The following is a 26,818-nucleotide window of genomic DNA, read 5'->3' as shown; positions in this document are numbered from 1 at the left end:
ACAAAATGGAGCAGTTTGAGAGTTGATATAGCTAAAAAGGGATTATTTAAGGAATGAAACAGCTAACCATCTGATCATAGGAACGCTAGATAAGGAAGGAATAAAGAAACATTAATACAGATCTAGCTTGGCTTAAACTAATAAAGGGCAACACTGACATCACTTATAAACAAGTAAGTTAAGACATGTTTGCATTTAAAATTTTTCCCCTTACAAGTTCATTGACTTATGTAAGTCTTTACATACCATCAATGCTACGAAAGTCCAGTAAGTACGTCCTGCTATCCACCTGATACAACTGTAGACTCATTTTGGAATATGCACTTGTCACTGGATTCTTGCTTCGAACACGCAGATAGTATGGATTTACAACCTAGTACACAAGAGATTTGACTTAGTAACTAGAACTGTTTTAGAAGCACTGCACATTGTTTTTCTTATTTCAAGTCACTGATGTTATTAAGTGATTTCAGGTTTACCTGACAGAGTTTTTATTACCAACAAAAACACACCAAAAAAACCTCAAACAAAACACCCTACTCATCATATTTCCAGAGCCCCAGTAGAAAGACTGAACACGTTAGCAAGATTGTTCCTGCCAGCATAAATAGCCTTCCTCCCCAAACCCATCCTGCACAGCAAACACAAGTAGTCAGTACAGGCATACAAGACTATTTTCCACAGCACAGGAGAAGACAGTTTCATACTTCAAGGCTATGTTATTACACAGCTCAAAAAAATTTACTGTTGTCTGCTGTAAAGACCCTTTATTCTTTACCTTCCATTCATAATCCAGTTGTTTAATTGCTCGACAAACTTCAGACATGATATCATTTGGTCTACTCTGACTCCGTATTCCCAAGTGCCACTTTGCTCTTCTTACACCTTGGTGTTTTGACTTCTTTGGATTCAGCTCATCAAGAGTATGGCGGGGACGTGGTGCTTCAGCTACTAAGAATGGCACTCTTTCAGGATGGGGTCGAGACAGATTGTGATCATCAAGAAAAAAATCCAGTGGGCTTGTAGCCAAGTCTTTGGCCTCATTCATTATTCTCCTATTATCTATAATGAGGTGATAAGCAACCACTAAAGGATCCTGATGATTTTGGCTGTACAGACAACTTAGCACTTCTTCTTCAGTGCATTCAAACTTCTCACACACTTCTTTTAAGGCTTCATCATCAATCATGGTAGAACTATATGACAGGTCTTCAGGAAACAGGTACTTGGGAAGGTCCTGCTTAAACCATTCATGTTCTCTAGATTTAAAAATAAAATCTGAGTATATATATGCAAAGAAAGCATTTTTATTATTAAATTATTTTTAAAATAAAATTATTCTTAGTCTATACAAAAAAGATCAACAGTTGTCAATACAAGTCCCCTTCTGTGCAACACAACAGTACATAGTGAAAAGTAATCATCTCCTTCACAAGATTTTGCTAGACATTTTGCAGGAGACTGAAAAATGCCTCTTTCTTCTAAGGGTTTCAACTACCTGATCTTGAATAATATCTTTCTATAAGTCAACCAGCTTTTTATATAAATAGTTGTGGTTTTGGCCTTGGGTTTGTAGTTAGAGGTAGTAAAAAGAAAAATAATTTTAGTTTTGAGATATTTTCAACTGAAATATATATGCTACCCAATCAAAGTTGTTCCTCCCCAAGTACATACATAAGAATACTGAACAAATTAAAGAAATCTTGATACTGAATAGTTTTTTTTAGTAGATGTTTGAACACTCAAGTCACATGCTCCCCACCCCCAACAAGCTGCCTATGAGTTTTCCATTCAGAAAACCCCTGCTGTCTCTTCAAGCCTTAAAGAGTTGAGGGAAGGCTACAGAAGAGCTGATCTGTACCTCTTTACTAGTGTATCCATAGGCTAAGAGTGAAAAGGAAATATATAGAAGGAACCAAATACTTAGGTTGCCCAATCATACAGAAATAAATAATTTTGTGTGCCTAGAGTAAGCTGTTTAATTAGTCGAAGGATATGATATTATGCTAATTTTTAAGTATTCTATTCTATAGCATAAAGAATTGCTACAGATTTAAGAGCAGTTATATTGATCAAGCTCTAGTCAGTATGAGCCTGAGAACATGCTTTAGCACAACTGAATTGATCAAAATGTACTTGCATCATAGGAAAGCAATTAACTTAGAAGTAGAAAAAGCTTTTCCCATATGATTATAAAGCACAGCTCTAGCAGAAAAACTGAATATTTTGTCACTGTTTGTTACAGTGGGCCTCTTTCTTTGCATGCACATACCACTAGAAAAATTAAGGGAGTCAATTAAAGTCAAAAGTTTATCTTTTAAACTGAGATGATGTCTCATAGCTAACAAGACAAAATTGTTTAGGATTCAAAAATCCATCCATGCTCTGTAGGCAACAATTTTCAACATCTTTTTTCATATCACTTGTCTTTCGGACTTATTTAACATGACTTAGATGAATGGATAGGAACTTAGCTTAAGTTTTACAATGTTTAGTTCTCAGTGCTTTGATTTCTGTAAGGCTTCTCAATGACTTCTATGCCTCAGTCTTCAACAGCAAGTGCTCCAGCCACACCCCCCAAGTTAAGCAAGGGAGTGGGAGAATGGAGACCCTAAGCCCACTGTAGAAAAATATCAGGTTCAAGACCATGTAAAGAACCTGAATGTGCACAAGTCCATGGGACCCAATGAGATTCATTCATGGGTCCTGACGGAGCTGGCAGAGAAAGTTGCTAAGCCACTATCCATCATTTTTGAAAAATCGTGGCAGTCAGGTGAAATTCCCAAGGACTGGATAAAAGGAAATTCAATTCCCATTTTTAAAAAGGGGAAAGCAGAAGACTCAGGGTACTACAGCCCAGTCAGTCTCACCTCTGTGCCAGGCAAGATCATGGAGCAGATTCTCCTGGAAATTATGCTAAGGCACATGAAAAACAGAGGTGATTGTGATTTGACGATCTTCTGTGACAGGGCTACAGCATTGGTAGATAGGGCAGAGCAACTGGCATCATCTGCCTGAACTTGCGCAAAGTGTTTGACACTGTCCCACATGACATCCATGTCTCCAAATTGGAGAGACATGGATTTGATGGATGGCCCACTCAGTGGATAAAGAACTGGCTGGTCGCATGCAAAGAGTTGGGATCAACAGCTCATTGTCCACATGGAGACCAGTGATGAGTGGTGTCCCTCAGGGATGGGTACTGGGGCCAATATTGTTCAACATCTTTGTCAACAACATGGACAGTGGGATCGAGGACACCCCCAGCAAATTTGCTGACACCATCGAGCTGTGTGGTGCAGTTGACACAATGGAGGGAAAGGATGCCATCTAGAGGGACTTTGACACACTTGAGAAGTGGGCCTGTGTAAACCTCATCAAGTTCAACAAAACAAAGTGCGAAGTCCTACACCTGGGTCAAAGAAATCCCAGGCACATCTACAGGTTGGGCAGAGAAGTGATTCAGAGCAGCTCTGCAGAGAAGGACTTGGGGGTGATAAGTAATGAAAAATTCACCATGAGCTGGCAGTCAGTACTCACAGCCCAGAAAGCCAATGGAATCCTGGGCTTCATCCAAAGGAGCATGGCCAGTAGGGTGAGGAAGGTGATTCTCCCCCTCTGTTCTGCTCTTGTGAGACTCCACCTGGAGTACTGCATTCAGGTCTGGTGTCCCCAACATAAGGACATGGATTTGTTGGAGCAAGTCTAGAGAAGGGAGACTAACTTGATAAGAGGATTGGAGCACCTTCTCTATGAAGACAGGCTGAGAAAGTTCGGGCTGTTCAGCCTGGAGAACTCACAGCACCTTCCAGTATCTGAAGGAGCCTACAGGGAAGCCAGAGAGGAACTCTTTGTTAAGAACTGTAGTGATAGGACAAGGAGTAATGGGTACAAATTGAAAGAGGGGAAACTTAGGTTAGATATTAGGGAGAAATTCTTTATTGTGTGGGTGGTCAGGCACTGGGACAGGTTGCCCAGGAGGTTGTGGATGCCCCATCCCTGGAAGTGTTCAAGGCCAGGTTGGATAAGGCTTTGAGCTATGGAGAGTAAGACAGAGAGTACAGTGGAACTGATAAAGGAGCCTGATATCTTAGGCCTGATTGAGCAGAAACCATAGGAGAGACAGACACAGATAACTGCTCCCTGGTGTAGAAGCGACCAAGAGACATGTTGTGAAACTTTGTGATAAGATAATGATTACCAGGCAACGGATGTCATGCGTAACCAACAGGAGATAGTTACCAAAAATAGAACCCTATATGTGTCATACAAGTCAATCCTAAATAAATACTTTGTATTCTCAATAAAAATCAGCATCTGATCCAAGTTCAGATGTCCCTGTCTCTCCATCGTCAATAATTGGTAGCCCTGTGTGAGGAGCAAGAACCAGCCTATCTGGCTGCAGTCAGCGAGACCTCAGAACTGGAAGTGCTAGTGCCAGAACCAGGAGTGGGCCCAAAATAATCTCTCCACGAAGAAGGAGGTGAGTCAGGGGGAACATGGGACAAAGCATGTCTAAAGAGAGAGGCATTTTTAAACTAATGCTTGCTTTGCTTGTAAAACATTGCAAGTCCTTGCCAAAGCTGGACTTGAAGCTCATTTCTAAAATGGATGGCTGTTAAATGTTCTGACATCGCTGCCTCCTCTATTTTTACAAGTGCTGTTTGGGATGATGTGGGAGTTAAGCTCTATGATTTAGCCACTATAGGACACAAGTTGGCAATGTGTATGCTCCCATCCTGGATAATGAATTTTGAGACATTGAAAAAGCAAGAGCAGTCTCAGGCTGTATCCTCTGCAGATACCGCTGGCCTCCTACCCCACTCTGACTCTCCCTACCCACTTGAAACTGGCGCCCCTGATACTGAAGAGTGGCTGCAGCTATCAACCTCCCCTCTGCCAAGATAAAGGAGGGGAAGGCATCTTGTCTCATGGTTGTTAACAGCCTAGATTGCTACCTGCAGCTCTAGCAGTGAGGACAGGGACCCCATCGATCAGGGACCTTCAGATAATGAGACTGATCTATTGCCTCCTGATCCTCATGATAACTGGATGCAGTTAAAGAAAAAGGCTCTTAAGGAGGGGGATTTTGATATCGCAGCGAAAATAGTTGCGCCAGTCAGGCTTTGCGGTGCCAGGGTAAACAACCCACAGTGGGAACCCCTTGCTATTCGGAAATTAAGGGACTACTCTGCACGGCTACAGAACACGGGCTAGGGTCTCCCTATTTTGTTAATCTTTTACAGTCTACATTGTCAACTCATCCTATGACCCCCTCATAATTTCAAGGGACTGGCAAAAGTATTATTAACCCCAACTCAGTATGCTATTTTTGATGCTCAGTGGAAAAAGGGATTAGAAGTTTTGCTTGTAAGGTTTGTAGGGCATACAAACCAGAATATGACAGCCCTCATGACTGACCACCTGGCCAGGGAAGGGGCTCACTCAGACCCTGTGGGGCAAGCCCGCATTCCTAGAGAAGCCCTTGAGGGCATTACTGAAGCTGCGCGTATCGCATTTTTAAAGGTTCCCGATGCTGCGACCCCCCAAAAAGTATTTACTGCTGTAAAGCAAGGACCAGCTGAATCTCATATGCAATTTATTGACGGCTTAAAGCAAGCTTGTGAAAGACAAATTGAGAATGACATTGTCAGAGAGGTGTTGCTTTTAAAATTAGCTGTTGAAAATGCTAATGAGGACTGTAAAAAACTGCTTAAGTCCTTGCCTAAGGAGAAACCCATCCTGCTGGAAATGATTGAAGCATGTAATTGCCTCAGCACACTTCAGCATACAGCAAGTTACTTATGAGGCTGTGGGGGCTGGTATAGCTAATGCCTTTACAGCTTTGAAGATTATGCCAGGGGACCCACAAACATGCTTCGGGTGCAAAAAATCTGGGCATTTGAAAAAGGACTGTTTACAAAAGGGGGAGGCCAGATCCAAAGCTCACAGTATTTGCCCTCAGTGCCATAAAGGAAGGCATTATCCTAATCAATGTCATTCCAAGTATGATTTTGAAGGGCATCCGATATCGAGAAACCAGAGCTGAAGCATGGGATGGCACCGTGCACAGACACAAATGCCCCAGTGGATGCCTCAGAGCGGAACACAGCAAGCCTCAGTCCAGCCACTGCCACAAGCAGCCTTTGCCGGACCGTTGCCGATTTACAACTCGCCACACCAGGAAGCACCGGACTGGACCTGGCAACCTCCATCACAGTAACGTTACTTGATTCATCTGTTCATTTGCTTCCCACAGGAGTTTTTTGTCCACCAGGGCAGCGTATGCTTGCATTGCTTTTAGGTTAGTCATCCACCTCTTTGATGAGACTGTTTGTTCTCTCTGGGGTTATAGACTCTGACTCTGACTATGAAATTATGATTATGGCCTGGACACCTCAACCACCTTGCACCATTCCCCAAGGAACTCGAATAGTTCAATTGATTTTACTTCCCCAAACCATGAGCGTACTGTTCACAGACGTAACGCGATGAGGGGAATTTGGGTCTACTAGGACACCCAAGTATGCTGGGTACAACCTATATTAGAACAATGCCCCTCATGCCGATGTACCCTGACATTAAATGGACAAGAGATAACACTTGTCAGTCTCATAGACACAGGGGCTGATGTTACAGTTATCTCTCAAGCTAAATGGCCCTCACAATGGTCCCTTGCTGAAGTGCCTCAGGCACTTTCAGGCATTGGAGGGAGCAGCTGCAGGTATCAAAGCTGGCACTTGATATAGATCAAAGGCCCTGAGGGACACCTCACCTCAGTCAAATCATTTGTGTTACCAGTGTCAATGGTGCTATGGGGGAGGGATGTTCTCTACCAATGGAACTTTAGAATTCAATCAGATTTTTAATGGGGGCCACTGAAGCATGCAACACTTTAAAACCAACCTGAAAAACAGAAAATCCAGTTTGGGTGGATCAATGGTCCCTACCATTGCAAAAACTGTGTGCATTAATGGAGTTGGTCTAACAACAACTCCAGAAAGGACATATTGTCCCTTCTACCAGTCCTTGGAATTCTTCTGTGTTTGTTATCAAAAAACAAACTGGCAAGTTGCATTTACTCCATGATCTTAAAAAAATCAACATAGCTATGGAGGACATAGGGGCATTACAGCCTGGTCTCCCACCTCCTACCACGATCCCCCAAAACTGCCACTTGACTGTTATTGATTTAAAAGATTGATTTTTTTCTATTCCTTTACATCCTGATGATGCGCCTAAATTTGCCTTTTCAGTTTTAACCACAAACATGCAGGTTCTCTTACAGTGATATCACTGGGTTGTTTTACTTAAAGGCATGAAAAACTCCTGTACTATTTGCCAGTGATATGTTGCTAAGGTCCTCAAACACGTTCATCAACAAATGCCTAATATTCTTTTTTATCATCATATGGATGATGTTCTTGTAGCAGCTGAAGAATGGGAAGTCATGGAGAAAACCTTAGCCCTTGTCACATAAGCTGTAAATCATGCAGGGCTTTGCATAGCTCCTGAAAAGGTCCGAAAACACCTCCCATGGAGGTATTTGTGGTGGCACATTGGAGTCCATTCAATTTCCCCCCAAGCTCTGCAAATTCAGACAAACATTCGCACCTTACATGATGTGCAAAAACTTTTGGGAGCAATCAACTGGGTGTTCCTTGATAGGAATTTCAAATGCAGAGCTAAGTCCTTTGAATTGCTAAAATAAGACTCAGACCTTTTATCACCTAGGTAACTTTACAAGCTCAGCAGGTGCTGCAATGCGTATCTGATACCTTAGTAAGCCAACAAGCTGAACACTGGGCATCTGAACTGACTTTATTTTTAATAATTTTGCGTCCAGCAAAAAGGCCCCACACTTTGATTTATCAATGAGACTCCAAGGCACCAGACCCTTTGTTTATCATTGAATGGATTTTTTTACCACACCAAATGACCAAAATCATCAGTACTCAACATGAAATGATGGCCCAATTAGTTGTTAAGGCCTGACAAAGACTCACTTCTCTTGAGGGAGTGGAATTTTCCACTATTTTCCTATCTTTTACCACCTTTTATTAGAATTGGATATTTCAGGAATCAGAGGATGTTCAGATGGCCTTTGCCGAATTCAGTGGACAAATCTCAATACATCCTCCAAAACATAAGCTTTTAATACCTCTATTTCAATTGATAGAAAAACCAAAGAAGAGTGAGGTTCCACTTCAAGCTTTAACAGTATTCATAGATGGTTCTGGTCACTCTCATAAATCAGTGGTAATATGGAGAGATCCCTCTTCTAGTGCCTGGAGAGCAGATGCATCCACAATTGAGGGGTCCCCCCAAATTGTTGAACTTGCTGCTGTTGTCAGAGCTTTTAAAAAAATTTCTGTTCCTTTTAATGTGGTTACAGATTCAACTAATGATGCAGGAATCGTGATGAGAGCTGAAGCATCAGAGAGGTTGAAAATTCACAACTTTTTAATTGGTTGCAGCTCCTTGTTTTTTTCTTATAAAATAGAATGTCTCTTTACTTTGCTATGCATATTCGATTGCATATAGACCTTCCCGGATTTTTGGCTGAAGGGAACAGGCAAGTTGACCTTTGAACAATGCCTGTACTACAAACTGTTCTACCTAATAAGATAGAACAGGCTAAATTGAGCCATTCTTTTTTTCACCAAAATGCTGCTGCTTTGCTTTGACATGTTGGCATTACCAAAGCCCAAGCTTCAGCAATTATTGCTGTTTGTCCTGATTGCCAAAGGTGTTCTTTTCCCTCTGTTGCAGAAGGTCTTAATCCCAGAGGGCTTCAGAGCCTTCAAATCTGGCAGTCAGACTTTACCCATTTTTCTGAATTTGGCTGTTGAAAATACATTCATTCCTCTATTAATATCTTTTTTGGTGCTCTTTTTGCATCAGTCCATTCAAGGGCAACAGCTAAAGATGTCTGTAGACACTTCACTGCTGTTTTTGCAACTCTTGGTATACCATCTGAAGTAAGGACAGACAATGGACCAGCTTATACTTCCCGTCAAGTTACTATTTTTTTTTCCTTGTGGGGAATTATGCACAAAACAAGTATTCCTCATTCCCCAACAGGCCAATCTATCATTGAACAGGCTTATGGCTGCCTCAAGCATCTCTTAAGTCAACAGAAGGGGGAACCGGAGATGGCATCCCTGCTGAGAGACTACAGAAAGCCCTTTATGTTTTCAACTCTTTGCATTGTTCTTTGATGGACCCCAACCCACCGATTGTTCGACATTTTAATTGTAATTTACAATTGCAACAAAAGGAAAAACCCCTTGTTTTAGTGAAGGATCCAGAATTCAGTAAAATATTGGGGCCTTATCCTTTGGTCACCTGGGGTAGAGGTTTTGCTTGTGTCTCCACAGAGAATGGTCCCAAGTGGATTCCAGCAAAGAATGTGAAGCTGTTTACAGAACCTTTGACTGCATCACCAGAAGATTCACCTTATCACCAACATCAGAGGAGAATCCTTGTGAACAGGATCTAGCCACATCAGCACCTGTTTGACCTATGAAAATGTGTTGAATATGGGATACTGTGATACTGCACATCTCATAAAAGGCAAGGTGCTTGCTGCCAATGTGATCGAACGAGAAGCAGCAGAAATAACACACAAATTCAACGATTAGTGTGTGGGTATAAGTTGGATCTACCTGAACAATTGGAAATTACTCCAAACCAGTGGCTTATTCCTACTGAGAATAAGGATAAATGATGACTTCCTGAATATTATAGTATTTACTGGGAATTGTTTCTAGTGCTCAGACATTGCCTGTTAACCAACCTAAAACAGATGTTTGGGTAACCTTGGTGAATGTTACAGGACAAGATATGTTGTGTTTGGCCACTGCATCCCCTGATAATCCTTTTTCAACGTGCCTTGCTGCTCTGCCCTTAGACAATTGGCCTTGCCTGAGTCAGGTAAATACAATGTTGCAAAACAGCAATCATGCTGATGCCTGGGATCAATGGACCCCTTATTTTCCCTGGTGTCCCTTGAGCCTCAAGAGTTAGAACTTCTGGGCTCAGTGAAAATGGATCTTTGTAAAAGGTTTAATTATTCTGGGAAAAATCAGTCTAAGGCTTGGGCTGTTTCCCCTCATGAACCTGTGTATAAAAATGCGAGCACATGGTGTAATTATACATCCAGGATTATTTCTTGCTCAACCAATGCTCCATTACTTTTACCTCCTGGGTTTTTTTTTTAATTTGTGGGGATTGGGCTTGGCCTGCCATCCCATCGCATAATAAAAGGAAGACGATGTAGCCTTGGGTGATTATCCCTTTTAACCCCAAACACATCCGTGATTTTTTGTCACGGTACGATAGGTTGGATTCAAACCTATATAGAGGACCCTCAGCCAACCCTGTTCAAGCTTAGATGCAGGCACACCACTGGCGAGAGATCTAAGTGGGGAGAGATCTCAACCCATCAGCTGTTTCAACACGGGACTTTCAAACCCCCTATATAAAGAGTCTTCCATAATAAACCGCTGCTGTTTGTCTCATGATCTTCGGAGAGTTCATGTCATTTGTCTGTCTCTGACCACGACCTCACGTAACACGTGGTGCTCCTGTGTGAGGACACAGCCATCTCTGTGTATAGTGCAGGGGAGACAAAAACAGCATAGAAGCCAGAGAAGCTGGAAGAGCTGAAAAAAACCCCCAAATGGCAGAGGAGCTGAAAAAGCTGAAAAATAGAAGAAAAACCCCACCAAAGAAATCGTGGCTTTGTCTCTGTGCAGGATCATCCAGTTATGAAGGTATGGAAACTTCTTCTTGAGGAATGGGGCATCGATTATGATGAAGAGGCATTGTTAGCTTTAATAATGTGGGCTAAGAACCACGTATTGGACACAACTAAAGAGGCTGCCCTTGATTTGAATACTTGGGTGCGAACTGGCCAATTTATAATTCAAGCAGCTTCCAGAGGTGATGAAAGCCCAATAAAAGTTATAAAGCCCCGGAAAGTTATTTTAGATTTGATGAGTGTTGCAGTAAAGTGGAAAAATTATAAGAAAAAGGCCTCATAATATCAGGCCTGCTCTGTTAGCCTGTCATTTCTTCTAAGGGAAGCTAGCACTTTGCAAGTTCCCATGTGAAAGCAATCCTGGTGTGAGCAGTTCGTTAGCATAACAATCTATTCCTGCGTGAAAAAACAACTAGCCACCTCTATGAATTGTTTTTACACCGTTAGAAAAATGAAAACTATCTCTCACAAACAACTTTTCCTGCATGTACACACCGGGAGTTTGAGTGACCAGTCAATACAGGATAACAACTTGTTACTAACCAATAAAAGTAATTGGCAAGAAAGCTACTAACCTATTGGAGTCACACATGAGGTCTGTAAAACTGTATAAAACCGAGTTACGTGAATAAAGAAGGGGCTTTTTCCACCATGAAGAAAATGGAGTCGGCGTGATTAATTCCCATAGATGAGACTGTTAAATACCGGAGCACATGGTGAGGACTGGGCACCAGAGGCATTAGTGGGGGAGTTGGGCACCCTTCCAAGCCCACGGAGGATGTAGCTGGATGAAATGGTCACCCTGTGGGGCTCTGCCATCCTGTGCGGCTGTGTCACCCTGAATGTGCCCCCTGCACCAGCACTGTACCCTGGCAAGCCACTTTCCACAACCCCCACACGTGGCAGTGCTCCGGTGCACGGACAAACTGCGTCAGGCAACAATGAGCCAGATTATGAGATCGCTCCACGTGGCAGGGCTTCAGTGTGTTTCCACTGTGCAAACAGAGGGGAGCGGCAGAGCTCAGAGTGGCAGTAATTCTGCAGTGGCCAGTGGGGCCCCAGCAGCAGGCGGAACCACAGCAAGCAGCAAAGGTGCGCCCGCGCCAAGATGCTGGGCGGTGCTGGAACACCCTGTTCCCGTACCACGGGGATGCAGTGTGGTGCCAGAACGCCCTGTGCCCACGCTGTGGGGGTGCTGTGCAGCACCAGAGCACCCAGTGTCCACGCTGTGGGGCTGATGTGCTGGGTCAGAGCACACCGCCATCTTGGCTGAGCATCCTGTGACCATGACGCAGCTCCATCCGGCTCCTGGGATCACCCCCTCACCACCGGAGCTGCCCACGCCCATCATCACCGTGGAAATACCTGGACCGCCCCTGCCTGGAGCTGGTTGGCTCAGCCCACAAACTGCGCCCACAGTCCCAGTTCTGCTGGTCACGCCTGCTGCTGCAACACAGGGATGGGGCCCGAGATGATGTCACTAGAAATGCCTGGATGTTGTCACTACATCACACCCGGAAATGCACCGAAACCAGGAAGTCCCAGCACCACGATGCTGAGTCCTGCTCCCAGCCCAGCACCTGTCGCTGCCATAGCACCATCACACCTACAGCCAAAGTTCTAACAACCCAAAGAAGTCCTTGCAACCCTGCCGACAACAGCTCCAGCCTCTCTGATGTTCCGAGCAGAAACCATCCCCACTCGTGACCTGGTAATCTTCTGGATGGAGGTAAAACAAAAAGCAATAGAATGTGGGGATATAGAGGGGGCTGAACTAATTTTTGGACCCATGTATTCACCATCATCAGAGGACTAGCAGTGAGAGGGGGAGCAATTGCAGCATTCCCAGTTGTATGAGGTAATGGGACAACACCCGACAAATACGTGCCCTTTAATTGGCAAATCCTTTCAGAGCTATGCCAACTGGCTGTTAAACACAGGTTAGGATCACCTGCTGTTGCAAATAGGCTTCGATTTATAACTGCTAGTGAATTAACCCCCTCTGATACGAAGCAAATTGCAAAATTACTCTGTACTGCAGTGCAATATATGATGTTTGAATCAGCCTGGATGTCTTATGCAGAAGACCAGGGACTGCAAAATTCAAGAGCTTCACAGCAGGACCCATGTTTTGGGTCAGGGATTTCTCAACTTATGGGATTGCCCCCCATGGAAGACCCAAAAACCCAAGCACACCTGGACCCCTTAATCCTACCCAAGCAAAGGACTTAGAAATGCGAGCTCTAACAAAAAGTACAAATATGCCTGTGTCTACCCAAAGTTATTCAAGTATAAGATAAAACCCCAACAAACTATATATGTGGTTCATAGAGCAATTACGAGATGCTGTGGAAAAACAGATAGCAAACAGAAAAGCAAGGAGCCAATTAATACTACAGTTAGCACAAGATAATGCAAATGAAGACTGTAGAAAGATAATAGATGCATTACCTAAAGAGAATCCATCCCTAGAGGATATGATAAATGCATGTCCTAAGGTTGTAACTGTATCTCACAACATGGATATGTTAGCTAATACTATTACAGCTGCTGTTAAACAAACTCCCCATTGTTACAGATGTGGACAACAAGGCCATGTGAAGGTAAACTGGTCACACCAGTCCATATCACAGGGGACATTTCAAAGACAGCCCCAAATGTACTAGACTCAGGTAGTAAGCGATCAAAGACCTAATATGGTCTGTCCTGCCCTACGTCCTGCCTGAGCCCACAAGCAGCATCCTCCTGACGGCCTGTGTAAGAGATGGTCCAAAGTTTCCCTCTTTTGCCCCACGACCGTTGCAAGGACAGAGACTAAGACCCTGAAGACCCTGACTGGAGTTCTGGCCTGGTTGAGGTAGATGCTCACCAAGTGATTGTTTGCAGGTGTGCTTGCTGTGTCACCACAGTCTTACACCTGCTTCATGCTACCCGCTCATCACAATAGCCCATGAATTTCCCCACCTTTTGGCCAGATGCCACCTTCTTTGGAGAAAGTCTGACTTTCTAGGGTAACTATAGTAGGAGTCCTAGTAAAATATGTGTACTGTATAAGTGGCCTTGCCCTGATCCTAGTTGTTCTAAATGGGCTGCAGCTGTGATGTCCTTAATTGGGTGGCAGCTGTGGCTAATGAAGATAACTGGGATAAAAGAGGGTGGTTTGGGTGGTCAGGAGGAGCCCTGACGAAGAAGCAGGAGCAACACTGCTGTGAAAAGCTGCGTGTGAGAAAACCATCCAGAAGGTACAGGACTTTAGAAATACGTTAACAACAATAAGAGAACAACAGGTAACTTTGGTGATCCCGCATGGAAAATCCCTCATCTGCCTCACGACCACCATGACGGATGGAGGATTGAAGCCCCCTCCCAAGGACTGAGACCCTTATAATTCCAACGCAGGGGCCCAGGCCTGACTGAAGTGGGATGTTTGCCAAGTGTTGCCTGCAGATGTATTCTCCGGACCAAGAACAATGGGTCCTGCTCACTGCTGAAATTGACTTGCCCTGCTTCGGAACATGGACTGTCTATACCCATTTTTCAATAGATTTATTTCTCCATTGTCTTTTACCTATTGCCCCCTTGTCAGAGGACTATAATGGACCCCTGAATTAACCAAGACTTTGAGATTCTCCCTGACGCAACAAGACAGATCTATTGGCTGGACCATGAGGATTTCGTCTCTCCGTTGGTAGCTATTCCTCCCCCCTTTCTCTCTCTCTCTATCCTTTATCTCCTTTCTAATCCTTCTATTGCATTTGCTGTGGGCACTCAATAAAAGGTGCATTTGTTTGGATTAATACTGAAATCCCCTCTGTGTTGTTTTTGCACTCTGACATCAGTTAACGAACCATCATGATCGTGACAGCCTGTCAACAAACATTGTGGAGCCATGTGTGGAACAGTGATGGAAACAACTTGTTTATCTACCTCATGGAAATCTGGGAGTATTGAAGTGACAGTTCATTTAACGACTTTCTTAGTTTACAAATTGTTTTTCTGTTTACAAACTGTTTTTCTGATAATTGGGTTTTTCTAATGATTCTAAGGGTTAAATGGTTTCTTAGTGGTAAAGTTGTAACTTGTACCTATAAGTAGTTAACCTTTGGCATATTAGCCTGAAGGGTTGTGATCTTGCCTAACAGCTCCTGGAAGTGAGTGCTACAACTCCAGTGGTACATGGGACAGATTGCTGGCTGAGGGGAGCTAGGTTTGTCAAATTCGGTGGAAAACCTCATTTAAATTAGACCCATGCTGTCTTCTGTCACCCTGTCTGCAAAGGGCCCTTGCAGGTAGGATAACAGACAACATTTTACATTTTTTTAATAAAAAGGAAAGGAGGAATTGTCACAGTACAATAGGTTGGATTCAAACCTATACAAGGGACCCTCAGCCAACCCTGTTCAAGCTTAGACGCAGGCACACCACTGGCCAGAGATCTTGGCAGAGAGAGATCTCAATCAATCAGCTGTTTTAACACAGGACTTTCAAACCCCCCATATAAAGAGTCTTCCATAATAAACTGCTGCTGTTTGTCTCATGATCTTGGGGGAGTTCGTGTCGTTTGTCTATCTCTAACCACAACCTCACATACCAATTTTTCAGCATAAATATTCCTCTATAAAGTTAAGTGAACCTTACATGCTTTTGACAAAGATTGTGATGACTGGTTTGATTTTTGGTATAAAGGAGAGCAATGGGCAGCATCGTTTTTCCCCCTGGTGTAGCAGCAAGAAAAGTTTTAGGATTACTTAACAAATTAGGTTATTGGTTAGCTAGACAAACTCATGCTATATCCTTAGCATTAACAGGACTTTTAGCTGATGTTGATTCTATTAGACATGCTACTTTGCAAATTAGGGCAGTGATAATTTTTTTTGCTTTTAGCACAAGGACATGGATGTGAGGAATTCAATGGAATATGTTGCATGAACCTGTCCAACCACTCTCAATCAATCCATGCAAGCATTCAAGCCCTGAAAGAGGGTGTAAACAAACTGCAAGTAGATGATGGATTTGATTGGCTAGGTAGACTTCTGGAGGATTGGGGACTTGGTGGATGGATAAGAAATTTAGTTAAAATAGGCTTATATGTATTAGACATTATATTATGTATTGTTATGGTTATTCCTTGTATTTTACAGTGTGTGAAAAAACTAATAGACAAGTCACTTGAGTGTATTTTTAGTTGAAAGGAAAGGGGAGGTATAGACACTAGGAGAGAGTACAATGGAACTGATAAAGGAGCCTGATATCTTAGGCCTGATCAAGCAGAAACCATGGGAGAGACAGACACAGGTCCCTGGTGTAAAAGTGACCAAGAGACATGTTGTGAAACTTTGTGATAAGATAATGATTACCAAGTAATGGATGTCATGAAGAATGTGTAACCAATAGGAAATTGGTACCAAAAATAGAACCCTATATGTGTCATACAAGTCAACCCTATATAAACACTTTTTATTCTCAATAAAAATCGGCTTCTGGTCCAAGTTCAGATGTCCCTGTCTCTCCATCGCCAATATTAAGCAACCTGGTCTAGTGGAAGGTATCCCTGCCCATGGCAGGGGGGTTGAAATTAGATGATCTTTAAGTCCCTTCCAACCGTTTAACATTCTATGAAACTACTTTCCATTTTAATTAAGTAGTAAGGGATATATGTAACACATTTTTTGTTTTACTGAAAGAAAAACATTGCTAACTTGATAACTTCCATTCCTAAATGAGGAAGCATCTTCACTAAGGTAGTATTTCAGAGCTCTCTCCTTAGAGCTTCTTACAAATAAAACAGGAATACCTAACTATGCTATTGCATGAAGCTACCGTTTTTTTAATTCTACCCACTGTTCACTTGTCAAAGTGGTCACCCTCTCCATAATTCTATCTTGAAATCTGGAGTCCATGATGGCTATCTCTATCTGCAGTCTTCAACTTATCAGTAGTCTATGTAGCAATTGTCACTCATACACAGGTTCATGGCAGGGTTTTCAAGCTAGAATAGTGAGTGCCATCTTATCCATGGAATATTCAACCTCAATAGATTATTTTGCTGAGTCTGCAGAAATATTAATAAAATCAATAGTTATCAGGTTAAAGAGTCATAACTTCCCCTCAGACATTTACAATACAAAACAGCAGTTCACATCAGCAAATATTTTTCTTGCCCAGAGAAGTCAATACCGTACAGTTTTTGCAAACCATTCTGCAGGTAAACAGGCTTGCTTTAGCACTCTTAAATGTAGAATTTCACAGAATTTTTATATGCAACATATATATTTGTTGTACTCTGACCACCAGTAGATACTTCACTGGCCAGAGGAGATCAGAGCCAGAGCTAAACCCAAAAAAACAGAAGTTGAATTTTTCATCTCAGACTATGAACCAGGGACAAGCTATATAAATTATTTCTTTGTTCTGCATATTTTCATTTAAATTAACATTCCAGCCTCCTCTGATCAGATATCAGTTAACATTTTACCTAATGTTTCTGATTGTTGCTCTCTTCATTGGATCTACTTGCAGCATGTGTTTCAGAAGACTAGATACAGATGGATTCAGGTATTGAGGGGTATAAAAGATACCATCACATATCTTCTTAAAAAGGGTTGGCACATGATCATCATCAAATGGAAGTGCTCCACATAACAAAGCATAGAGAATAACTCCACTGCTCCAAATATCTACTTCTGGACCTGCATATAATCTGAGAAAAAAAGTTAAATATTAGCAATTTGAGCTTAATACATTTAAATAGATTTTTTTTTCTACATTCTTAAATTGTATCATGTTAATCAAGAGTATATGAACTTTGGACAACTAATCGGCACTCACTATACCATTCAGTACTACGCCTTGAACTCGTGTCTTTCCTCTTCACATATGTAACAGAAACTAGAAAAGTACTATTTTTTCCTCTCTATTGCATAAAAATAATCCACAGATACAATTTAAGATAACGGCAAACTGAAAGAAACTTGCAGCTACTACCAAGAAAGCCCGTGTTATACAATGCTATCACTCTTTGAGTGCAATCTATGTAGTCATCTAGCCTCCAAGCCTTGGAGGCTAAGAAGTTTAAGACAAGTCCACATAGCAGAACTTGCCACATCTTCTATGTCACTGCATGAATAAAACATACATTTGGCCTCCAGTCAGCAAAAGATATTAGGGTAGTGAGCTGAAAGCAGCATATTTGACAATCACTGAGTAAATTCAGACTGAATATAGATTCTATGGCAGATATTTCACTGCTACTCAACTTCACAGTATACTTTGCCTGTATTTCTATCTGTACCTCTACTTCCAAGATCTGAGCTGTAAATGAGATTTTGTTAAACCAATTCAGGGACACTGTACACACTGTATTTGGGACATCAGACATCACCTCCACCTTACAAAAACTATTCAAAGCTTGGTCAAAGTCTTAAATATTTATGAAAAATTATCAAGGCAATTAAGAGTTCAGCCCACAATTTCTTAGTATAAAGCTTGTGAATTACACTATTTTGTAGCCTTTAGAATTAAGCAGCAAAATGACTGAAGTACATGCACATATGCACCCAATAGAAAAGAAGCTCATACATGTATCCAGTAGAAAAGAAACTACCTTCCTGAAATTACTTCTGGTGCAGCATAGTTAGGGGAACCACAGCTTGTTCTTAAAAATTCTCCATCTGACATCATATTTGATAGACCTGAAAGTATATAAGAATAACTACTAAAGATTCACAGAGCAAAGTGATTTTACACTAGAAAAGATCACTGATAATTCAAATTAGAAAGTTAACTAATTTATCTCAGTAAGGAGGCAAAATTATTTGGAGTGATTGAAATTTTTATATGAGAATGACACTTGATCCTGCATTTAGTTTACCAGAAACTTGAGTAACATCAATCTATTATTGCACACAACCTAGGAATGTTTAAAAACATATTAATTCCGAGACAAAACCTAATCCATTCTGGATTACACAAGCATGATAGAGAACAAAGCTGCTCTAAAGGAGAGAGCAACATAGTAATATAGGATTTTGGTCATTAACACAAAAGGGTCTTAAAAACCATATTCTCTTCTAAATGCCAAAGAGGAAGATGCTACCACAGAATTGCCTAAAATTCTTTAAGAGGTTATATAGAATAAGGGAACTCAGGAGTGCATACAGCCTTGCCACAATTTAGACACCAAGAACTTGCTATCAGTCCTCACAGCAGCTGCGTTAAATAGCTACTATAAACAATTAAGCTTCTGATTACTTAGGCAGCTGTTATAAATTACAATATAGTATTGGCTTTCACATTAATGTGTTAGCTTCTGCATGTTATTATTAATCACAAAGATTTTGATATGGTACAATTCATCATGTCTTTTAACTGCTTTTTTGTATAGTATAATCTGTCAGTTTATGTATGCACCATATAGCTTATATAAATAGTAGCATGATAAATATATCTCAGGCCTTAGCATAATATTAAAATAAAGACTATGTAATGGTAACATACTTTTATTCATGTAACTAACTCAGAGAATGGTGTAAAATAATTATGTTCTTTCTCACATTTGTGGACTATCTTATCTGAATGGTAACAGTGACAAAAACCAGAGCACCAAGAGAAGAATTTACTGAGTCTTTGTTATCAGAGGGTGTAAAAACAAGATGGAACCATGATAAAAAATAAAATATACTGATTTAATCTACAGGATGGCATGCAGACAAGTCAAAGGTTAAAACCAAGCAAAAGAATTCCTGAAACATCTAAACTCACAAGAATGTTTGAATAATGTATAAATGCTCACGAATATACATATAATGCATGTAATGTAACAGTATATAAGAACATTGTTTTAAGCCAAGTATGTTTTTGGCATATTGCCAAACACCCCAGCGCTGGATATTGTCCCTTTTATCCCTTGTTAAACTTTTAAAAATTTCAAAGAGTAAGCTTTGTTTCTTACAGCAGTTATATAGCTAAAAGCACAGGAATTTGCAAAACTGTTCTTATTTTACTTTTTATGCTTTAATTACATTTTTCAGTCTCATCTGTAGAGCTTTTTAAGTGAAATTAGAGCAGTTTCTTAGAAGTAGTGTATTTTACTAGAGCAATGTAGTTCTTAAATATTATGAACTTTCCCTGCACTGTACTTAAAAGAGAGCTAAGCATCTGCATTTTATAGATAAAGAAACAGACAATCAGTCAGTTTTGAAGTGGCAAGGTGGGGAACTAAGTCTACTTAGCATTATCAGAGAAAATATTAAGCTGTGTCTTTAAGAACCAGCAGTACAGCCAGGAACAGAATGGGGGGGGAGGGGGGTGTGTGTTTTAAGGGAGCTTTTAGAGTCTGTTGGAACACGCAGCTTGCCCCCTTTTGCCACATGGTTTTTGCTTTGCTGGCTGCTTGGACTTTGCTTAAGTGGAGGGTTTTTTTGGTTCTCTTTTCATTTGTTTTTCCTTGTCTCAGAGACACTGCAGTTAGCAGTTTTGAGCTGCCTTAGGGTGAATTCTGCAGCTGCCAGTCTGCAGCCAGGGCATTGCACCAACCTCCCCACCCCAGTCCAAGTCGATGGTGACTCAGCAGCAGCACCCGGCCAAGGAGAAAAAACTATGGAAGTGGAGACTTTAGCAAAAGCTGTGATGAAAGAGAGAGAGGCGAGAGCTCTGTTTCGAAGGTGGTTGTTTTGGGTTTGCAACTGTAGCCACTCGTAAAGACTACATTTAGCAATTAGAAACTGTTTCAGCCTGAACTTTGCAAACTGCCGGCATCGAGAAAAGCGAGAGAGGTCCTGCGGTCAGGCCAGGATCTAAATTAACAGGATCTAAATAACACCAGAAATGTGATCAGATATAAAATAGCAATGCTTACCAAAATCAGCTATCTTTGCATTCATGTGTGCATCAAGCAGCACATTTTCAGGCTTCAGATCTCTATGTACTACCATATGCCTGTGACAGTAATCCACACCAGAAAGGATTTGCTGGAACAGACGTCTACTTTCCTTTTCATCAAGCTAAGACAAACAAAGGTTTTAAACAATTTTGAGACAGTGAAAGGATAACTTGATTTTCCCTTATATGAACTGAAGGAAACTTTCCAATGACCAAAAGCTATAATTTATAGTTTTGATATTTTATAAAGCAGATGTTATATACTCAGTAATTAGAAATATTAGCACCCAAACATTAATTTTGTCCAATTAAAATATCAATTAACTTAGATATTTAAGCATGATATAAGATTAAAGTTGACAAAAGCTGATGACGCTCAGTATATAAGTGATAAACTTTGGATACAGTTCATGCTCCTATTAGCAGCTAGCCCTAAACAGCAGACTTAACTGGATATTTCCTATAAACACACCCTAATCTGTGTCAAAGTTTACTCAGTCTAACAACTAACTAAAGATATCCTGGATATCTAGATGTTTTGTCAAAAGTGACTTAAGGACTTTCACAGAAACCAGTCTAATAGTAGAAGAGGGTAATAAGGGCACAACAGTAGTTTTTCAATAATAGTTTATACTGAAGAAAGTTTACAGCTACTCCAATTGGGTAGTATATCCATCCAGTTTCTACACAGTAATTGTAAATGAACATATCAGTATCATTTATTCTTCAGTAGACTGGAAAAATGCTACAAAGTCACATACAAAGATTTGAAACATGTTGATATATAACCATTTTTATTTTCAAAACAAGATATAGTCATAAGGTATATTTTAATTGCTAACTGCAAAATTAATGCTGAATACATAAGAAACAAACCTTCATTTAACAGGAAGATTGCAAAAGCAATAATAGAATGCAAGTCATTGATTTGTAGAGTTAGACTACTTCTTACCCTTCCATTTTTACAGATATAATCAAACAGTTCTCCTCCTGAAACATATTCCATCACCATGAAAATGTCAGTTGGTGTACTGATGACCTGGTACCTGATAAGAATAAGTATCTGTTAGTCTATGCACTCAGTAAAACCAAAGTTATGCAAAGAGTCAGATTAAAGGTATACTTGAAAAAAATTAACAGCCCATTTACAGCTACTGGAATGTTAATATTTTTCAGAAGCTATTTCCTCTCCTTTCACTATGTGATACCATCATCGCCAAGATCACCAGGGAATTGGTATTTCCCACGAGGAAGATCAGTCTTTGTACTTTCAGAGGACTACTCTGAGTCCAAATGTTTTCTGTGAAGCCATATACAGTGCTGTCTCACAGACATTTTAGTGTAATCAGGAAGGGATTCGAAAGGACTTTGCTAGTGTCTTAAAAAGCGCACACCCTTCAACTTTAACAGGCAAAAACCCCTTGCCTTGTCATAAATAAAGTATACTTCAAGACTTGAAAAAACATTCATGATAATTGAAAGCAATTATCTTTCACAAAGAGACCTAAATTTCTCATTAGTACTTAAGAGCATTAACACCTTGGTTATATTTTTATCACTATACTTTAAAGTTAGCTTTGAGGTTTTGAAAAAACTAGTTTATGGTCAAATTCTCCACTTAGGAGACTGATATGTTTTCAACATATCCTTACCTAAAGGTTGTTTAGTTTTTTTTCTTCCAGCAGTCAGAAGAGACCAATTTTTAACATAGCAAGAAAATGCACACCGATAAACCCTCAGTCAAAAAATTCAGATACTATATTAAGACAGGAGATAGCAATTGGATGCAAATGAATGCTTCAAGGTACTGCACTTAAGCATACAATATCCCAATTGTAAAAAAGTAATTGAATTCACCCATACACTGTAGAACTGAAATGTTCTTCCAAATGCTGATTCTAAGACAAGGGGAAAAAACAGACATGCTCCAGCTAACAGAGAAGTTTTGTTTGACAGCAGTGAGTTCAGACTGTCCAGGTGAATGTATGTGTGCATGTATATATGTGTGCATGTATCTATTTTAACAGCTTAGCATTGTAGTGTAACATTCCAATAACATCTTATAGTCCAAGATGTTTTACCTTTACTAATTTTCTCTCAAATACCTTGGTTGAAAGTGTCATGTACTTGAACATTCTGAAGTCATCACTAAGACACTCTACAGAAATAACACTGCAATCCTTTTAATCGAAAAACTACAGTGCAACCTCATTTTTAACACCCCTACTCTTAATGAACTTTTCCATAGTTGTGAAATTACTAAGCTCTATGCTTCAGGCAAACATAAGCAAGCTTTTATTTTAGATCTTCACGGTCATTTTCCATCCTCTAGATAGTGAGATAGTGAGCAGTGCTGGAAGATAAACCTATTAGCATCAATGAACAGAATGAGCCATTCTGCACCTCATATTTTCAGCCTCTTGGAAGATTCAGTCATGTTTCTCTATAGTCAGTTCATTTTAGTAGTTTTGGAAAAAATGTGAAATAGTTACATACCTATAAGTAAGGTTATCAAACCACACAGCATAGATGACCAGAATGCACAAAGAGGCAATTTACATAGGAAAACAAGATGCATTCTATTGCTAAAGGTCAAAAACCACAACAGGAGATGCTCCAAAGGTTTTTATTTAAAGCATGGTATAAAAAGAAAATATTTGTGAGGCAGCTTTGCAACTGCATATATTGGTAAAGCATTGTATGAAAAATTTTAATAAAACATGCTGTTCCAAATTAGACATTGTCTAATTTGTAATATTCAGCTGAAATAATCTCATTACCTTTATGCCAAGTATCTTGAGCTGCTACCTAGTGTTGCAGATAGGTAAAACCTTAAAAAATGAAGGCCTTATAAAATCATGGATCACTCCTGTTACTTTGGCTAAGTAGAAAAGGACTATGGGAGTGACTCAGCTGAATTAGAGGTAGAAAAACAAGTTATATGACCATTATGTGTTCACATCGTGGTGTATGGTGGTTGGTTGGATTATGTTTGTTGTATTTTAAAAGTATGTAACTGAGAAAAGCTCATCTGCTTAAAAAGGCCTGGTTTTTGCAATAAAGGAGCTCTCTTTTGCACCTGCCTGAGGAGTCTGCATCGCTCTGCTTCATAAAAAACTAGCAGTTCCCTAATACAGCTAATAGCACAAGCATCATGATCCAAAGTCACCAGCAAGTCTATCTACGCAACATTATCAATTATAGCTCTGTGACGGTGGTCACAAGGGGTTTCAGGTGAAGAGAGAGGCGAGAATGTTGATTCCATGTTCAGAAGTCTTGATTTATTATTTTATGATATATATACTACATTATAACTATACTAAAAAGGAATAGAAGGAAAGGTTCTCAGAAGGCTAGCTAAGCTAAGAATTGAAATGAATGATAACAAAGGACCTCTCTCCAACTCTGTCTCAGAGAGAGCTCAGTCCTTGATTGGCCATTAATTATAAACATCCAAGATGGCCCAATAAAAATCCACCTGTTGCATTCCACAGCAGCAGATAACCATTGTTTACATTCTTTTTCTGGGGCCTCAGCTTCCCAGAAGGGAAAATGCTAAAGAAAGGATTTTTATGAAAAGATGTCTGCGACATAGCTCAAATGCTATTTGCATTCAGGCTAATAACCCTTCTGTTTTGGAAATGCAGAATGACCAACTCAAAAGCTTGGAACCCATCAATTTTTCCATCATCTCCTTTGTCTTGACCTTTCTCTCAGCATGCAGAAGAGAAAATTCTCCCCATAATTCCCCAATAAAGAAATTGAAACCTCAAACTTGTTAAGATGACTTAGAAGTTTGGCAGCACCAGAAGTACACATTCTTGTTCCAGCCCAAATATCTCAATTGGCACACTTACACTTCCTATTTTGTTTTAGCTAAAGTTATATACTTTGGACTCATTCATGAATTCTAACTGGCAGCACTAGCAGCTCTGCAGCCAAATTTATCAGCTCAATAGTCTTCTGCAAACTGACCCACTGAAGAAGTCAGTGTGATCTGACACAATCAAATTTAGCTCCAGTATAAGTGCTGTTGCCAAATGAGTGTATAGGGATGGCATATATCAGTGAAAGCATGATCAAAAAAAAAAAAATACTCTGCCAATAAAGAAAACCTTAATTCCAACACCACAATTGATAGTGAAAGTCACCCATATTCTAAATTTGCCCTGCTAGATGTACAGGTTGACTTTATAGAAAAAGTACAAAAGTCAATAGCATTTATAATTTATTTCCTCAGACCAGATACAAGGTGTCTACTCTGGGACATAACTGTATTCTGAACTCTGTTGATGATCAAACAAATGTAAACGGGCACACTGTAAATATCACATTTATTTAGTTAAGCGGTAACAGCTATATTGAAGAGCTCTGAAATATGAGATCACATTTAACAGACTGCACATCTTTCAGGAAAATCTTGTAGAGCACCATCTACACAGGAAAAAACACAGCACTGACCAGCACAACCCTAAAAGAATTTTGAGTAAAAAAAAACACAACAAATTTACTATCAAAGTACCCTTTACAATCTTGTACTGAACCCAGTTTCCAAACAGAAACAAAGCTCAAACATTACCAGAAAAAAGAAAACAGAAGCAGCAGCTAAAACAACTGAGATTGATGTTACTGTAAGCATCCATCATGCCACTACCTTCTCTATACCTTCCCAAAGAATTTGTAAGTAAAGAACTAATGGAAGCCCTCTGCCCTGCAGAATAATCAGTTTTGTGAAAATGCATTACAAAGTACACCAAAAATGGTTGCATAGTTGAAAACTGGTTACTTTCCTTAAAGTATACCACTAACAGTATTGCCCTTTAAACATGTTTCAGACCAGTGAGAGCAAGGGACTACTGTTTAAATAGCTATGATTATAGCAAGCAAAACTTACAGTTTAATTATATGAGGATGTCGGAAGAGTTTGAGGTTCTGGATCTCCCTGCGAATTTTTCCTACAACATCAAGGCTGCGAATCTTCTGTCGATTTAGGATCTTCACTGCGACTTTATGCCCAGTTAATTCATGTTTACCAACTGCAAGAAACAAGGCCAAGAAATATCACAATTAAGATGTAAGCATTCCACATTAGCCCCATTATCCTTGGGGAGGTTGAAAACCAGATGGCACATTGTTTCTTTTGCCCTACTCCAATTTCTCCCAGAATTCTATCATTAGAAGATGAACTGGATATGTAGGAACAAACCTTAAACCTAATGCTCAGAAGTCTTGCAGCATGACTATGTTTTTGCACTACGGTAAACAAAGCATTTTATATCCCAAAACACTGCCATCCTTTCTAATTAAGGAGACCATTTTCTTTCCCTGTGCAAGTAACTTCAAGCTTTTGGCTCACTTGGCAACCTGCTCAGACACACTCTTCTATTTTATCTGCAAGGATACTCTTACTAAGGACATCACCACTATCCTTTCCTCAAGAAGCCCGTTTCTGCAATTACTCTGAATTACTGCTAAAAGTATCTAGTTGGTTTACTTAATAATTACTTATCTGTCTTTGGAGCAGTCTAACCCTAAATAAGCTCCACATTCTGTGCAGCAAACACCAGGGCTTTATTATATAAAATAAGTGACAAAAGTTATATGAAATGCACAAAATAAAATCCAATAGTAACTGTGAGAAGCAATGCAAACATGCAACTTTTTACATTCCTCAGTTTCTTTCCTACTTCTGAGAGAGTTTCATTTTTCTTTCAACAGGGGAACTTGAAAATGTAAAACATTTCCTAGACAGGTAATCCTCTTTAATTCCTTAATTTTGCAGGTGCTATTGAAAGTAGATATAATAGAGTTGCTAACAATATTTTTCTTAAACTCAACATTGTATTACAGATAAACCACAAAAGGTATCTCTTCCACTAGAAGGCTTCACTATCTGCATTAATTTCTGCATGCAGTGATATAGCACTAATACTATAATAACTACATCACTTTCATCCACCACCCTGAATCCTACCATTCCAGACACACACCTACATGGTTCATCCTTGTCCACTTGAATGGACATTAGTAACAGACCTGTGCTGAACTCAAAATTAATTACAATGATTACAAAAATAATCTTCACTTTGCTACATAATGTAATAGCAAATACAAGTTTTTCCACATGCATTTAATCAAGACAAAAATATTTGTACTTTTTCTACTGTAAGGCAG

The 26,818-nt window shown here is 40.1% G+C and overlaps 1 protein-coding gene across 1 annotated transcript in view; it reads right to left on the bottom strand.

Moving 5' to 3' along the window:
* Window positions 1-26,818, bottom strand: part of LOC134431461 (5'-AMP-activated protein kinase catalytic subunit alpha-1-like) — an 83,872-nt gene that overhangs the window by 2,883 nt on the left and 54,171 nt on the right. Inside the window, exons 2-8 of the mRNA XM_063179473.1 lie at window positions 25,539-25,680; window positions 21,597-21,690; window positions 20,622-20,766; window positions 18,369-18,456; window positions 17,241-17,465; window positions 779-1,259; window positions 247-373 (exon numbers count right to left, since the gene is read on the bottom strand). Of these exons, the coding sequence (XP_063035543.1) occupies window positions 247-373; window positions 779-1,259; window positions 17,241-17,465; window positions 18,369-18,456; window positions 20,622-20,766; window positions 21,597-21,690; window positions 25,539-25,680 (1,302 nt within the window). The remainder of the gene's footprint in view (window positions 1-246; window positions 374-778; window positions 1,260-17,240; window positions 17,466-18,368; window positions 18,457-20,621; window positions 20,767-21,596; window positions 21,691-25,538; window positions 25,681-26,818) is intronic.

Source organism: Melospiza melodia, chromosome W (assembly GCF_035770615.1).
Source record: "Melospiza melodia melodia isolate bMelMel2 chromosome W, bMelMel2.pri, whole genome shotgun sequence".
Taxonomy (NCBI): Eukaryota; Metazoa; Chordata; class Aves; order Passeriformes; family Passerellidae; genus Melospiza; species Melospiza melodia.
Note: the sequence above shows the minus strand (reverse complement) of the source record. Positions and strands in the feature narration are given on the sequence as shown.